A 13,500-nucleotide genomic window follows, 5' to 3' on the forward strand; every position below is an offset into this window, starting at 1 on the left:
CCTGCATTTACCTGAAAGACTTCCCTCAACCATAAGTCCCACCACTGTCCCAGACTCACACCTGAGGATCAGCAAAGCCTGCCACCTGCTGGGGTCCCCACAAACTGAACCCAGAATGGAGAACTGCGGGAAAGCACTTCCGGGGAGGGGGAGACACAAGTCTCTGGGGCCAGGCCTGGGGTCTGTCCCTTAGGCTCTCCTCACCTCCGTTAGCCTCCTAGTGCAGAGCGCTGCAATCCGGGATCTCAAAAGTCTTGGGCTGAAGAAGTGGGAGAAGGTAGCAGCAGTGGCGGTGGGGTCGACAGGGGAGTCGAAGACGGAATGGTAGCAACGCAAGTAGCAGCGGTGAGGGCACAGGCGGGGGTGGGGGGCGAAGGAGAGGATGGGTGTGGGGGGGTCGGGGCGGGGGCAGCGTAGGGGTGAGGGCAGGCTGGGGGCGGGGGTTGGGACGGGTCTGAGTCGAGGGCGGTGGTGGGGCTGGGAGGGGGGGATGGGTCGGAGGCGATGTCGAGTGCGGGTGTGGGGCGTGGGCGTGGGCAGGGGCAAGAGCAGGGGCGGGGGCGGGGGCAGGAGCAGGGGCAAGCAGAGCAAAACCCAGCCCTGTCAGCTGGCAGATACCCTCTGGGGCGGGACAGACTCGCCCTGCAGCTCTATTGATGGGGTGACAATGGAAGAAGCAACAGACTCAGGAATTCTAGGTAAAAAGAGAAACTCAGAGAAGGGGTTTGGCAATGTTCCTTCTCTTTCAAATCAGAGGAATAATTGAAGCACTATTGTTATTGGGTCGTCATTAAACGTCTGGTAGAAAGGCTGCATTAAAGCCTAGTGGCCCTCATATATATTTTTTAATTTTTGTAGTGGCATCGTTTAAATACTATCTATTTTCTTATGAGAATAATCTTATGAGTTAAATCCCACATTTGGATTTAACTTGGTATTTGTTATCTGTGTAGAAAAATTACCAATATCAAATAGATTTTTCACTTTTCTGTAGTAAAGGACTCTGAAGAAGCCCTAATGATTGTTGAATTCACTCACATGTCTATTGCTTCATCCCCCTTTTCATTTCTGATTTGATAATTTAGGTATTGACACTGTGGTGTGTACTTAGTTTCAGAAAGGGGTTGTTTCTCTTATGGATCTCCTCAAAAAACAGCTCTTGCTTCCTATGATTCTTTGTATTATCCTCTTCGTTTGTAATTGAATGATTTTAGTACTAAGTTTATTTCCTGCCATCAAATCATACCAGACTCTCTGTAGGATAAGGCTTTGCCTCATCTTGGTAACAGCAGCATGTGATAAATGAAGCTTTTGCTGCTCTCTCTAGTGCTGATGACGTCACAATCTCTGTGTAAACCATCCACAGCCTGTTTCTAGGCTGTATTATAGTAGACCACCATTTCAGTGTTACCTGCCAGGTGCCGTGGGACACTAGTAACACACGTCTGCATGCACCTCGACAGTTTTCATTACAGTCTTCTAAGTCATTTTATGAAAATTGATAGTGAGTTCATGGATGAACATACACAAACACCTGCACAGAAACACAAACAAACACAAACTCTCTCTCTCTCTCTCTCTCTCTCTCTCTCTCTCTCTCACTCTCTCTCTCTCTCACACACACGCACACACACACACACTTTACTGACATGGTACACATTCTTTGCACACCAAAAATAAAGTGAGCAGTAATGAAAATACACCAATAATGGAGTCGATGGAGGGAGTTATGCAGAAGCTGGGACTTAGAGTTACTTAAAGGCCCTATGCAGGCTCTCCTTTTGTTGGAGGAGAAATTTCAAGTGCAATGTGGTTCTTTATTTTCTTTCTCTAAATCACACAGGCTATGGTGGAATGTAGGGCTTTGAGCATGTTTGGAAAGTACAATCACACTGAATTAAATCCTAGGGCTGGAACCCTATTAATCTTCTACAAAATTACAGAGCAGGCTGGATGAATACTCCCAGGAGACAATGTGGACATCTCAAGACAGGCACTGGACAGTGGCTGAAGACTTGTCTGAAGACTTGAAATATTTTGAAAATTCAGAGAGAAAAAAAAGGCCCCTCTGACTACACCGTACTCTAAGGACAGTTTATGCAGGTTAGGATGGCATGAACTATTGTCTCATGTCACAGATGTCAGCACAAAGTATCCAAGGTATTGTATGCCAATGGTAGCATCAGCAGAACAAAGCACTCAGTGTCATGAAGACATAAATTATGAGTTTGTGTAGCAAGACCCAGGCCTCTTCCAGGTTCCTAGATAGTAACTGAGAACCTCAAATACGGTGGTGATGTGATAGTGTGGGGGTGAATCTAGTTACAACTAGCTTCTATTGTGACACAGATGACTCTTTTTGTGTCATGGTCAGCTTATAATGAATGACTAGACCCAAGCATGAGAATAACCAAATACTACATTGCTTCTCTAGCTGCTGAGCTTTTAAAAGCCCTGGGGTGACAGCAAGCTTTTGTGGACATTCTGGATTGGTCCTTTTGTACTTTAACTCTCTGAGTCACCTCCACTCTCAGTAATTTAGTTCAATTCCATAAATTGGAAATCAGTCACCTGGAAAAAATACATTCTCAATATGATCCCAGATTGGCCATGGAAAAAAGGTAGCTTGAACTGTCCCACCTAGGTTCTGGGCCTGCACAGGCCTGCTCTCCAACAGAAACCTGTGTTCACAGCTGCAGGCTGCATTCACTATGGGTGTCCTTGAGGTTCTTCCCTAAACTGCTTAGATTAAAATAATTTTCATGCTAACAATCAAAAAACTCATTATGCCAATCTGGCCAACAGGAAGCTAATTTCTATTCTGTATTTTGTCAGATGTGCAGAATACATATGGTCATCATTGAAAATAGGTGAAAGATCTGCTCTAATATGGACACTAAGTGGTGCTGGAGGATGATCCTGACCCACAATGAGCAGTGGGAACACCAGAGCCCTGTAGGGATGGCTGGCAAGCTAACACATTGAGCATGCACAGCTCAGTAAATTTCCTGTGAATACACATCTCCTGAGATCTCTCTATTTAATTGGAGGTGATCCTGTCCACCTAATACAGCACATCATGTGGAATAACAAAAGCTACCTGCAGGAGCTGTGGTGATGACTCACAGGATAGAGCATCTGCTGCTCTCTCAGAAGAACCACATGGACCATAACAATTGGGTAAAGCATGTCAGTGATTACTTCATAAAGTGTGTGTCGGAGAAACAGCCACATTCTCCACACAAAAGACACTGTGACACTGGGTACCCCTTGGTGACTTTGAATTCACTTATTAGCCCAGGCTCCATGGAACATGCAGAGATCCATCTGTAGCTGTCAGTTCTAGGTCCACAGGAAGGGACAGAACCTTGAGTAAGAATGATGGTCTTAAGAGTCAAGAGATAGAATTCAATTTTTATTCATAACAAATACATTTTTACAACAAAACAGGATTAAAATGAATAAAAATATTTAAAAATATTTGAAAGTAAAAATAGTAACAAGAACATATAAATATGAAACAATAAAAAGAAAACTTCAATTAAAATCATAACAAAAATATTTCTAAAAGCATATTCTTAACGAACATTTAGAAGCACAGACGTATTGCTGTTTCTCCTCTAGCACACATAATGAAAGGCGGTCCCCCAAGTTGTCCCTCAAGTGTTGTTTTCTGAGAAGAAAGTAAGACCTCAATCAGTCAGGATGGCTTAGTGGTATATAAATTTAGGGTCTCTAAGAAATGACAAATTAACTCTGAAGAAGAATACTCATCCAAAAAATGTTGTTACCATTCAGGATGTTGGTCATCAGGGACTCCTGAGAAAGCAACTTATTCTTCAGGAAGCTCTCTTACTGGTGTGTGTCCAATTCCAGCTCTCTTGCACTTTCTGAGACCTGGGAGAGGAAGGCAGTTTTTCAGACACTGATTTGGTGGGGAAATGCAAGCCAGCTGTCAGAATGCTGCCTTCTACCACCTCAGTTCTATTGGACAGTCGACATGGACATTTTAAGTGATATCATTGTTGCTAACTCTGTGGGCAGGGCAAAATCTCCAGAGAACGTCACAGTAATGTGGGCTGACAATATGGGACCCAGACTTATACCAGTGCAAACCAAGAACAGGGCAATGGAAGGAACCTCATTGGGTTGCAGGAAGAAAGGAGATGTCCATATGTCACCAAGGTTATGACAATGACAAGTACTAATTTGACATTTGCACTTGGTTCTTATCCCAGAAAGGTGCTTCCTACACAAGAAGTCGCATGACCACAGAGTGTCACTTGTCAAAGAACCAAGAACTTGTTCAAAACTCTACATAGGATCCAATCTATCACATGTATATGCAATAATATGATATGTTATTCATCTGTCACCATTTCTAGACTGCAGCTTCAAAAAGAGCAGCAAAATATGCTTGCACAATAATTCAGTTACTGAAAAGTGGTTAACTTCCTAGAATACTTGTGCATAGGCAGAGCAATGAACAATTCCATTACATGAGGTGGTTGGCTGGTTGTGAGTGTAAATTAGAAAGGTGGTAAGAGAAGCAAAGATGTATCAAATTGGCAAATTTTATCAGATATTGTTAAGCTAACACGTCCCTACCTGATAATGGTGGTTCTGGCCGTTGATGGTCTTTATCTTTCTTGTTGAAGTCAACCAAATATTTCTGGTTCAGTGCACAATCAAGATGTACCTCCTTGCTCTCCTGCTTCAGTGGGACCAACTTCTTCCTACATGTGTTCTCCATCAGGAGCTGGCTGAGCAGGTTTCTGGAAATACAGTCTGCATAGTAAGATCATGCTGGCCTGTTTTCCCATTCCTACTCCCAAGTCCCACTAACTCTACCAGGTCCCACATACCCATGAAGACTTAATAAAATGCATCTTGATACATATAAGGCTGCTGCACAAACCATAAAGAGTTAATTCGGGGAAGAATAAATTGTTTGCTTGGCCTGACACCAATTAGTGTCCACACCTCTGAGAAAGAACATGGATCTACAACTATCCATGAAAGCCCAAAGCATGGGGCCAACATCAATTTGTAGTGGGCAAACACCCTCAAAAGAGGTCAGTAGAACCAAGAGAAGGTCATGCTAACCATGTGGTCCACGCACTGAGTGTTGTAAAACCTGGTGTGACACCATAGGTCCAGGTCAGCCTAATAACCTTCTGCTGACTTCAATCAGTACTGTTCTCTCTAGAGCCTTCTGAAGATGCCTAGACAATCCTGGGATGAGTAACAGTCTTTTATGGAACTGAAAAGTAAGTCCCAATGACCCTGGAACACTGATGTGTAAACAGCACAAGAGATAGTACCAGAGCTGAAGACCGTCCAATCCAGAACAAAGAAAGTCAGAAATGGCCATTCCACAAGTGATAGCCTTTCTGACCAGGACTTACCTAGAGAAGGTAATCTCCTTCTTCAGCTTATGGTTGTTCTCATGGACCTCACTGTTCTCCATCTCTAAGTTGTGCAGAATTGACATGACCACCTCCTCCATTCTCTCCAGGTCTTCATAATATGGATTTGGCCTGAAGTGTGGCCTGGCCCCAAATGATAGAATACAATGAACATCAGCATTTAGGAATATATGAACTCAGGTTGGGTCCTATATTACCCCAGGCTGCTGCCTGGATCTTCCAGCACTCAGTCCCCTGCCTAGCAAGTACAGAGACTCACCATAAACTCACTGCAATTACAATCTTGCAAAGCCACCAGCTGTCAAGGGCTTTGCAAATGCACACTGGGAACTCACTCTCCCTGACTTTATCCCTGAATTCTTCATTCAGACCACAAGTTCTGCTTTTAAATAAATGGAAGCACATGAGTCCATTTTCAATCTCACTCCTCAGGAAGAGTCAGGTTCTGAAACTCCACTATATGGGAGGTGAGGTTTAGCACAGGGTGGTTAGGGAGGCACAGCTTTCTAGAACCCAAAACCTTAATAGGATAAGATGAAGGTGACCTTGCAGACCCAGGAATGAAACAAGAGCATTTGGAGTGATTTATACCTGTTGTTTTTGGATCTGTCTGTCAGAAACCTCAGGCGATCTCTCAGGTCATTTCTCTCCTCAGTAATGAGCTGCAGCTCTTTAATCAGCCTCTCCTTTTCCTTCTTGGCCTGATTCTTGCTTAGGTCAGTGCCAGGGGATGATGTTTCTCTCCCAGAGTCTGTAGGTAGAAGAACACAAGTGAACCTGCATGGGGAGAATGCATAGAGTGTTCATAGACCTCAGTGAGGCCTAAAGTGGAGAACAAGCCAGGAAACCAGTGTCACTGCTAGGCGATTGGTCTATGCTTAAGAGACCTCCTCAGTGGATCTCAGTTCTCCCACTACTCTATAGAGAACAAGAGATGTAAGCAGCCAGGTGTTCCCTATGCCGGACATCATGTGCTTACATGTACCCTGGAGATGGCTTCTCCAGGATTATTATCAGCTGAACAGGGTACAGCTTGGTTTCAGGACCCTCACCCCTGTGGCTTCAGAACTCAGATGATAAATTCACCATCCACAAGACTTGAGTGATTGGAGACACTCAGATGTCCTACCCTGATACTCTAGGCCAACAACTTTGGATGTAAAATGCATTTCCAGGGAGGATATGTTCAACAGACTTATCAGTGTCCCTATGTGAAATACCAAATGCCCCAGAAGTGCGAATAGGTTACAGGCTGAATCTTGGTCTACACGTTCCAAATAGTTTTGGTATTGTAGAAAAATTTTTGTAACATACAACCTCTAATATATAAAGCAAACGATGACCCTGCCAGTTAGAAGAAATCAGAGAAGGTCTAAGAACATAAGGTTATTGCCTGGAGCACAATCTCTCCCTGTTACTACTGTCAGATACCCACTGTATTTAAAGAAGCAATGATAGTGAAATACATTGCTGCCCTGTCTAAACTCAGAACAGGTGGACCCTCCATGACTACTGATGGTGTTATTATATCAATGTAACAGAACAAATGAACTGAAAAGTAAAGACCAGAAGTTCACAGTATAATAGCATTGGCCTTACCATATCCTCCCAGTGGGGATGGGGAAACTAAAGTTCTGAAATCCTGACTTTAAGGAATTGTGATATTCGTGGAAATTCAATTCCTTTTCAGATGCTCCAGTTGCTGTGGCCCATTGCTAGAAAGGTCAGCTTAAGCCTGCAGCCACCCTGGCAGGAAACTCAAAATACAATGCCCAGAACTTACTCCACATTCCCCAGAAGTGCTGTCTTTGTCCATCATTACTTTGAGACGAAAGGCCAGACTCCTTCACTCTAGTCTCTCCAGAATCGACGTTCCCCCTCCCAAAAAGCTTGCGAAGACGGGAAAACATGTCTTAGCTTGTAACCGCCAGACTCAGACTGAGAGAAACTAGGGCACCGTTGTCACTACAACACTGGTGACATCACAGAGGATGCCAGAACTCTCTAGGAGACAATAGAATGTCCAAGAAGGGACAGCAGATGTCATGGGGAGCAGACTTTGCCTCCCTGCTAATGTTCTCCCTGTACTGAGCATAAGCTGAGGTGCCCTTTCCAGGAGACTTTCCTGGGGCAGAGCCACTGAGCATATCCTGCTTCCAAAGCCAAATTTTCCTCAAGGCTTGATTATAAAAAACCTTAGTAATTCCTATGCATCTAAATGAATGTTTCCTTTCAAATCTTTCCCAAAAAATGTCTCATCCTAACTCAAATTGTCCACATTCACCAATGTAAGCCATTAAACCTTCCTGAGATTTCACACCAGCTTGAATATGCACTCAAAAGTTCTCCTGTCTCATTATGTACAGGTGCTTTATATCACATCAAGAAATAGTCTGCATGGTAGGTTACAACATGCGTGTGTATTAGGGGAACACTCATGAAGTCATGTGCTTAGCAATCGACAATTGCCAGAAAATTCCTTAGGAGAAAGAGTTGAAGTCTTTATGGTGCTAGGAAAAGTGTGGAGACCAGTTGGCAGAGGAAAGTGCAATATTGGAGCCACCAGCGAAGGGAACCTCATGCTGCTTGTGGGGTTCTGCTCTTTGCACCAATGTCGCCAAAGGAGCACTGCTCACAGGCCTGAGTAAGATATACCATGAGCTTTTATCAGAAAAATAAAATACACAAGAGATATAGAGGGTGGCACAGAAACGTCTAAAATGAGGCTATAAACATCATTAAGTGGATAGAGCAAGGTCCCAGCACCTGTACACTGGGAAATGGTCACCCCACCAAACACAAAAGCATCTATCATAGTAAAAAATGAATATTTTATAGAATGTACCCACTAACACTGATTGATCACATCCGTAGTTCAAATTTTGGGGGCAAATTCATGGCCTTAACTATCTTTGTCTCAACTTATATAGCAAAAAATAAGAAAGAATGAGAAAAGAAAAAGGCAAAACTAAAAGCTCAAGCTTCTCATATGAGGATCGCAGGAAGTGTTATATGGGAGTCAGTTCTGATTAGGCCATTTTAGATAGAACAGTGCATAGTGACCCTTAATGTGATGGGCCCTATATAAAGCTTTTTGCAATATTGGAATTTTAACAAACCTCATCCAGAACGTACGGAAGAGGCAAAGATGTGATCACCATGTCCTTACTCTGTTTCAGGTTATTTTTCTGCATCCTTGATTGTCAGGCATATAACAGCAACAATCGGAAATAGCTGGTAGACATGGAAAAACATGGCTAAAACTATAGTTGTGGGTTACACACCTCAACTGTGAAAGGCTAATGCTGTCTGCACAGTCCTTCGAGGCCACTCTTATAAGCCTATTTATTACAAAGTGAAAGGAGGTTTATCTGAGCTCAAAGTGATCCTGGCCAGCCAGGTAGAGGGCAACATGTGATACTTGAGACCCTGTTTTAAACCAGCACAGAAATCCACACTTCATTCAAAGCATCATCTACGAATTCTCGATTATTTACCATTCTCTCCCTACCAGTCGTTCTGTTTGGAATGGTAGAAAACAACTGGAACTGATCTTTCTATTTTAAGGACCTTGATCTCTCTTTTTTTAGGTCCACATTAAGAGTGCAAACAAATGGACATCACCATCTGAACATCTTAGTATTATCTACTCTGTATATATAGCATAATACTGTGCCTATGACAGTCTCAAGCTTCCTTGAGTGTAGTTGCCCCAGCAAGAAGTGTGAAGTTCTGAGTTCAAACCCCAGTGATGCTTTAAAGGGACTAGAAGAAAGCCATCAGACATACTCCACTTCTTTGTCCTTAGATTAAATCAAGTTGACACAATGTGAACCTGGTGGGCTATTTAACCATGCATCTTTCTCCCAACCCCACTTCCACGAGTTCAGTCCATGGCAGAATTCATCCCCCACCATCCTAGATATTTCTTTGTACATTTCTACAAGAGCCAGGTTTCTTTTTTTTAATAGAATTAGTTGTAGTCAATCAAGTGCTGCCCTATGTGAGAAATGATTAGTATCTATTGCAACTTACCACACTGTATTTGTGTATACAAGTACATTATTGGAAATCCAGCATTACTGAGGGATTGGAAACCAGTGCTGTGGCCTTGCCTTTCTGTGCCTAGTCCTGGCTCACAGGCAGCAGGGGGCAGACCTTGAGTTCCTCTTCAGGGACAGAGTGATGTTGAATGGGCACTGAGCAGGCAGAGAAACACAGCTGAGGCAGCTCCTTTCAGTTATCAAACACATCATCTCCTTCCCATCTTAAGGGCTACTGCTGAGGTCTTGCCCCCCTACATACCTTAATAGCAGCGAATTTGTTACACAGCAGCCAGGTCTTTCCTATCGTTCTGTAATACGCCTCCACATCATGGATGCCAAGAAAAACACTAACAAAGAACAAAAAACTCTGACGTTGAACTGTGTGGTGCTGGTCACATACCCTGTTATGTTCTGTATGTTATGAGGTTTGTTAATCTTAACAAGTTCCCCAAGTGTATTCTTCACATAGGACCCAATAGATTCAAGGAAAATAGGAACAATTATGTGTAAAATGGCCTGAGTCAGGGCCCATAGACCGAAGCATTTCCAACACTTTTGCATGAGCCCATGTGGATTTTGCAATGAGCGGGGCCTAGCAATGTCCAGTACACAGTTGTGAGCTGTTGCTCTGGTTGAACTGTATTGGTGTGTGCATTAATAAACTACACCTATTTAAATGAATTCAGTGTCCTGTGGTTTGAATCCAGACCCCTTGACACCAGATCTTCCCTTCTGCAGCACTTGGGAAAAAGGCTAAGTTTAGGAAAGGTGACGTCTTGCCATAAGTTATGTGACAAGAGGGATGGTGAATGATCCCTTGAGATAAGAATCAAGGTTTCCTCTGTGGTATTTAGGTCTATACTGGCCCTGTGCAACAGCTTCAAGAACCCATTTCTGATTTTCCTTGGGATTCCCGTGATGATGCACTCAGACATGATTGGAAACAACCAAAACGGTGGTCAGACTTGATTTATAAAATGTAGGTAGCATTGCAAACTTATGTTGTAGGATATTTGATCATATTGTCATCCCCAATAGTGTGTTATTTACTTAGAAAAATACCTTCTGGCTGTGTAGTTCAGCACTAGCACCAATATTTCACTCTAGAGCTATTTTTGTTTGTTTGTTTGTTTGTTTTTTGTTTTTGTTTTTGGATGAACAAGTACTTTCCTATTTTGTGGCCCAGCCCTAGCTCTTACTTCTTTGCACAGTCATAGAGAGACCTCAAATATATACTCAGACAAAGCCAGGGGAGTGTATAAAAGGGCCTAAGGCAATACCACATAATGACATTGAAAGTGGGCTCTCTTCTTGATCCACGCCTCCAGCTCTCCTGACATCTACATGAATTATAACTCCTAATGCAGTGTAAATGATGTCTGCACTATTGCTGAAGGAATCATGAGAATAACAACTGTAAACATCCCACCATGGATAGAATTTGTGGAAAGAGGCAACTGACAGCCAATGAGAAGGCTCTACAGTTAAAGGGGCTTGCTGTCAAGTCTGATGAGCTTGACTCAATCCCCAGGACCCACGTAGTAAAAAGGAGAGAAACAAGGGCCAAGCTGTCCTCTGGCTTCCACTCATGTGCTTACATGTATGTGAGTATATATGTATATGTCTGTATGTACGTGTGGATATGAATGTGTGTATGCATCTATGTGTATATGTGTATATGTATATGTGTGTATATGTCTGTCTATATGTGTGTATAGGTGTATTTGTATGTGTGTATATGTATTGTATGTGTGTGTATGTGTGTATGTATATGTGTATTTGTGTATGCATGTATGTGTGTATGTGTGTATGTGTGTATGTATATGTGTATGTGTGTATGTGTGTATGTGTTTGTATGTGTGTGTGTGTGTATGTGTGTATGTGTGTATGTATATGTGTATGTGTGTATGTGTGTATGTGTTTGTATGTGTGTGTGTGTATGTGTGTATGCATGTAGGTGTGTATATATGTGTGTGTGAGCATGAATGTGTATAGTCATGTATATGCATGTGTTTTCATGTACGTGTATTCGTGTATATGTACAAATGTATGTGTGTATATGTATGTATGGACACACAAACACACACAATGTTAAAACATAAAAAGCTCCTTGGAGTATTCACCGTGCCTTGATAAGTGGTGACCATGTGGGGGAAACACATGTCCATGTAAGCACACCTGTTCACATGTGCTGAGCAATGCCCAGCCTGGTCTTGAGCTCACTACCTGCCCAACGATGAGTTTCTGCCCACCTGGTCTTCTCAGAGCCAGGTGACAATTGTTCCTGCCATGCCAGTTCTGTTCCCGTTTCTCATGCCACAAACCTTCTAGCTTGAATCTCACCTACTGACGCAGGAACCTAACAGCCTCCAACCCAGTGAAGTAAGTAAACTTCTTCCTGACATCCTCCGGCTTGGTGTCCCCCATGAGTCACAGGGAGGAAGGATGGCATGCACCAAGGAGAAGGGCCATGTGCAAGGAAGACAGGATCATAAGTCAGTCATCACTGACACCAGCAAAGTGTGTGCTTCAGAGCTGGCTCTGCTCACTCTTGTCCCAGTGGCAGGACTTAAGAGTGGTGCATACCTGTCACCCAGCACTCAGAGACATCTGAGGCATGAGAACCAGGAGTTCATGGCCATCTTAACTAATGGTGAGATCAAAGCCAGCCTGGGCTGCATGAGACTCAGTCTCAAAGCAGGCAAGGAGGAACTTGCTATATTTGAGCAAGGAAGCTGGAATCCTCCTGGGTTCTAAACATTCACTGCAATACAGAAAGATGCTAGGGCTAGTGTGGCAGAAAGTAGGAGACAGAGAAGCCAGGTTAACCCTCCCTAATCTTCTCATGCTGTGTGAGCTATGAGTAGATGGTGCCCTATACACTGTGGACAGGATGGTCTCTCAGACGGTTCAGAAAGCCAGGGAGGACTCCAGCAATTCTCCACTTGGGTGTCACTTGAGTCTTATATGTGTGTGTTTACAAGCCAAAATATAAGATCCATAGGTGACTGTGTAAATTCAACATGGCACAGCCATGTGCTGGAATATTATTCAGCCTTACATAGGATTCAGATTCTGACCCTTGAACAGGAATGAGAATGGTAGCCATTCTCCTAAGTCAGACCTCCAGGCAGTGCAAAGACAAACTAACACTGTATGACACCACTGACTGAGGGCTGGAGTGTCACCAGTTATATAAAGACAGAAAGCAGGAAGGTTTACAGAGCCCCAGGGGTGACATGGAGTGGGGAGGTTGGAGGGTAGGTGTGTAAGTGGGACTGAGGCTCAGAGGAATCAGACATGGCTGCAGAATATGCATGTGGCTGCCTCCCATACCTGTGGGTCCTGCCTCCTCAGAAAGGCAAATACAGCAAAAGAAAGGAACAGAGGGGACAGGCTCTGACCTCCTGTAGACACACACAAATGACGTGACAGAATGTGCACACTGCTGCCTTGCTGCAGGAGCAGTTGAGCTTCCAGAAGGGTTGAAAGAGCCTGGAAGGGCTGAGCATGGCACTGAGTTCAAGGACATAGCTTTAGGTCCTGGGGAACCTATGGTGCCCAGGCCCCATCCCGCTGATACTGAGGGACACAGCTGACATTCAGGGTGATGGCTGGGCTGGGCTGGGGAATAGGTGTCCACTCTCACCTGCCTCAGCTTGAAGATGCGCTGGGTGAAGTAGGACTGCAACTACTTGTTGGATTCATTGATGCAAATCTGCTGGAAGCTATTCTGTTCAAAGTCCTCAAATCTGAATATGGCCAAGACACCAATGGGCAAGCACTGGGAGACAAGGTTTGGTTATAGCCCGGGCTTCCTCGGAAGACTAGCCGTCCTGAGAGGAGTTGCAGCAGAGGGGTGTGTTTTCCTGACCTGTTTGGTACCCAGTGTTTTTTGCCAAGGGTTCCTTTGTTACTTCTTGATGGAACCAGGCCTGCACATATCCAGTAAGCATTGGGGTGGAACCTGGGCTTGGTGCCCACATGCTGGCATCGCTGAGGGTGAAGTCTAGCCTATCACACTT

At 43.9% G+C, this 13,500-nt stretch overlaps 1 protein-coding gene across 2 annotated transcripts in view; it reads right to left on the reverse strand.

Moving 5' to 3' along the window:
• Nucleotides 1-7,342, reverse strand: part of LOC134483215 (uncharacterized) — a 42,459-nt gene extending 35,117 nt beyond the window's left edge. Inside the window, exons 1-6 of one of the 2 annotated variants that reach the window (XM_063278490.1) lie at nucleotides 7,213-7,342; nucleotides 6,021-6,180; nucleotides 5,409-5,552; nucleotides 4,609-4,775; nucleotides 3,792-3,897; nucleotides 3,572-3,673 (exon numbers count right to left, since the gene is read on the reverse strand). In XM_063278490.1, the coding sequence (XP_063134560.1) occupies nucleotides 3,833-3,897; nucleotides 4,609-4,775; nucleotides 5,409-5,552; nucleotides 6,021-6,180; nucleotides 7,213-7,339 (663 nt within the window). In that variant the 5' untranslated portion in view covers nucleotides 7,340-7,342 and the 3' untranslated portion in view covers nucleotides 3,572-3,673; nucleotides 3,792-3,832. Of the gene's footprint in view, nucleotides 1-3,571; nucleotides 3,674-3,791; nucleotides 3,898-4,608; nucleotides 4,776-5,408; nucleotides 5,553-6,020; nucleotides 6,181-7,212 lie in introns of those variants that run through there. The other variant, XM_063278491.1, reaches the window with a different exon arrangement.
• Between the last annotated feature and the right edge of the window lie 6,158 nt (nucleotides 7,343-13,500).

Source organism: Rattus norvegicus, chromosome 19, assembly GCF_036323735.1.
Source record: "Rattus norvegicus strain BN/NHsdMcwi chromosome 19, GRCr8, whole genome shotgun sequence".
Lineage (NCBI taxonomy): Eukaryota > Metazoa > Chordata > Mammalia > Rodentia > Muridae > Rattus > Rattus norvegicus.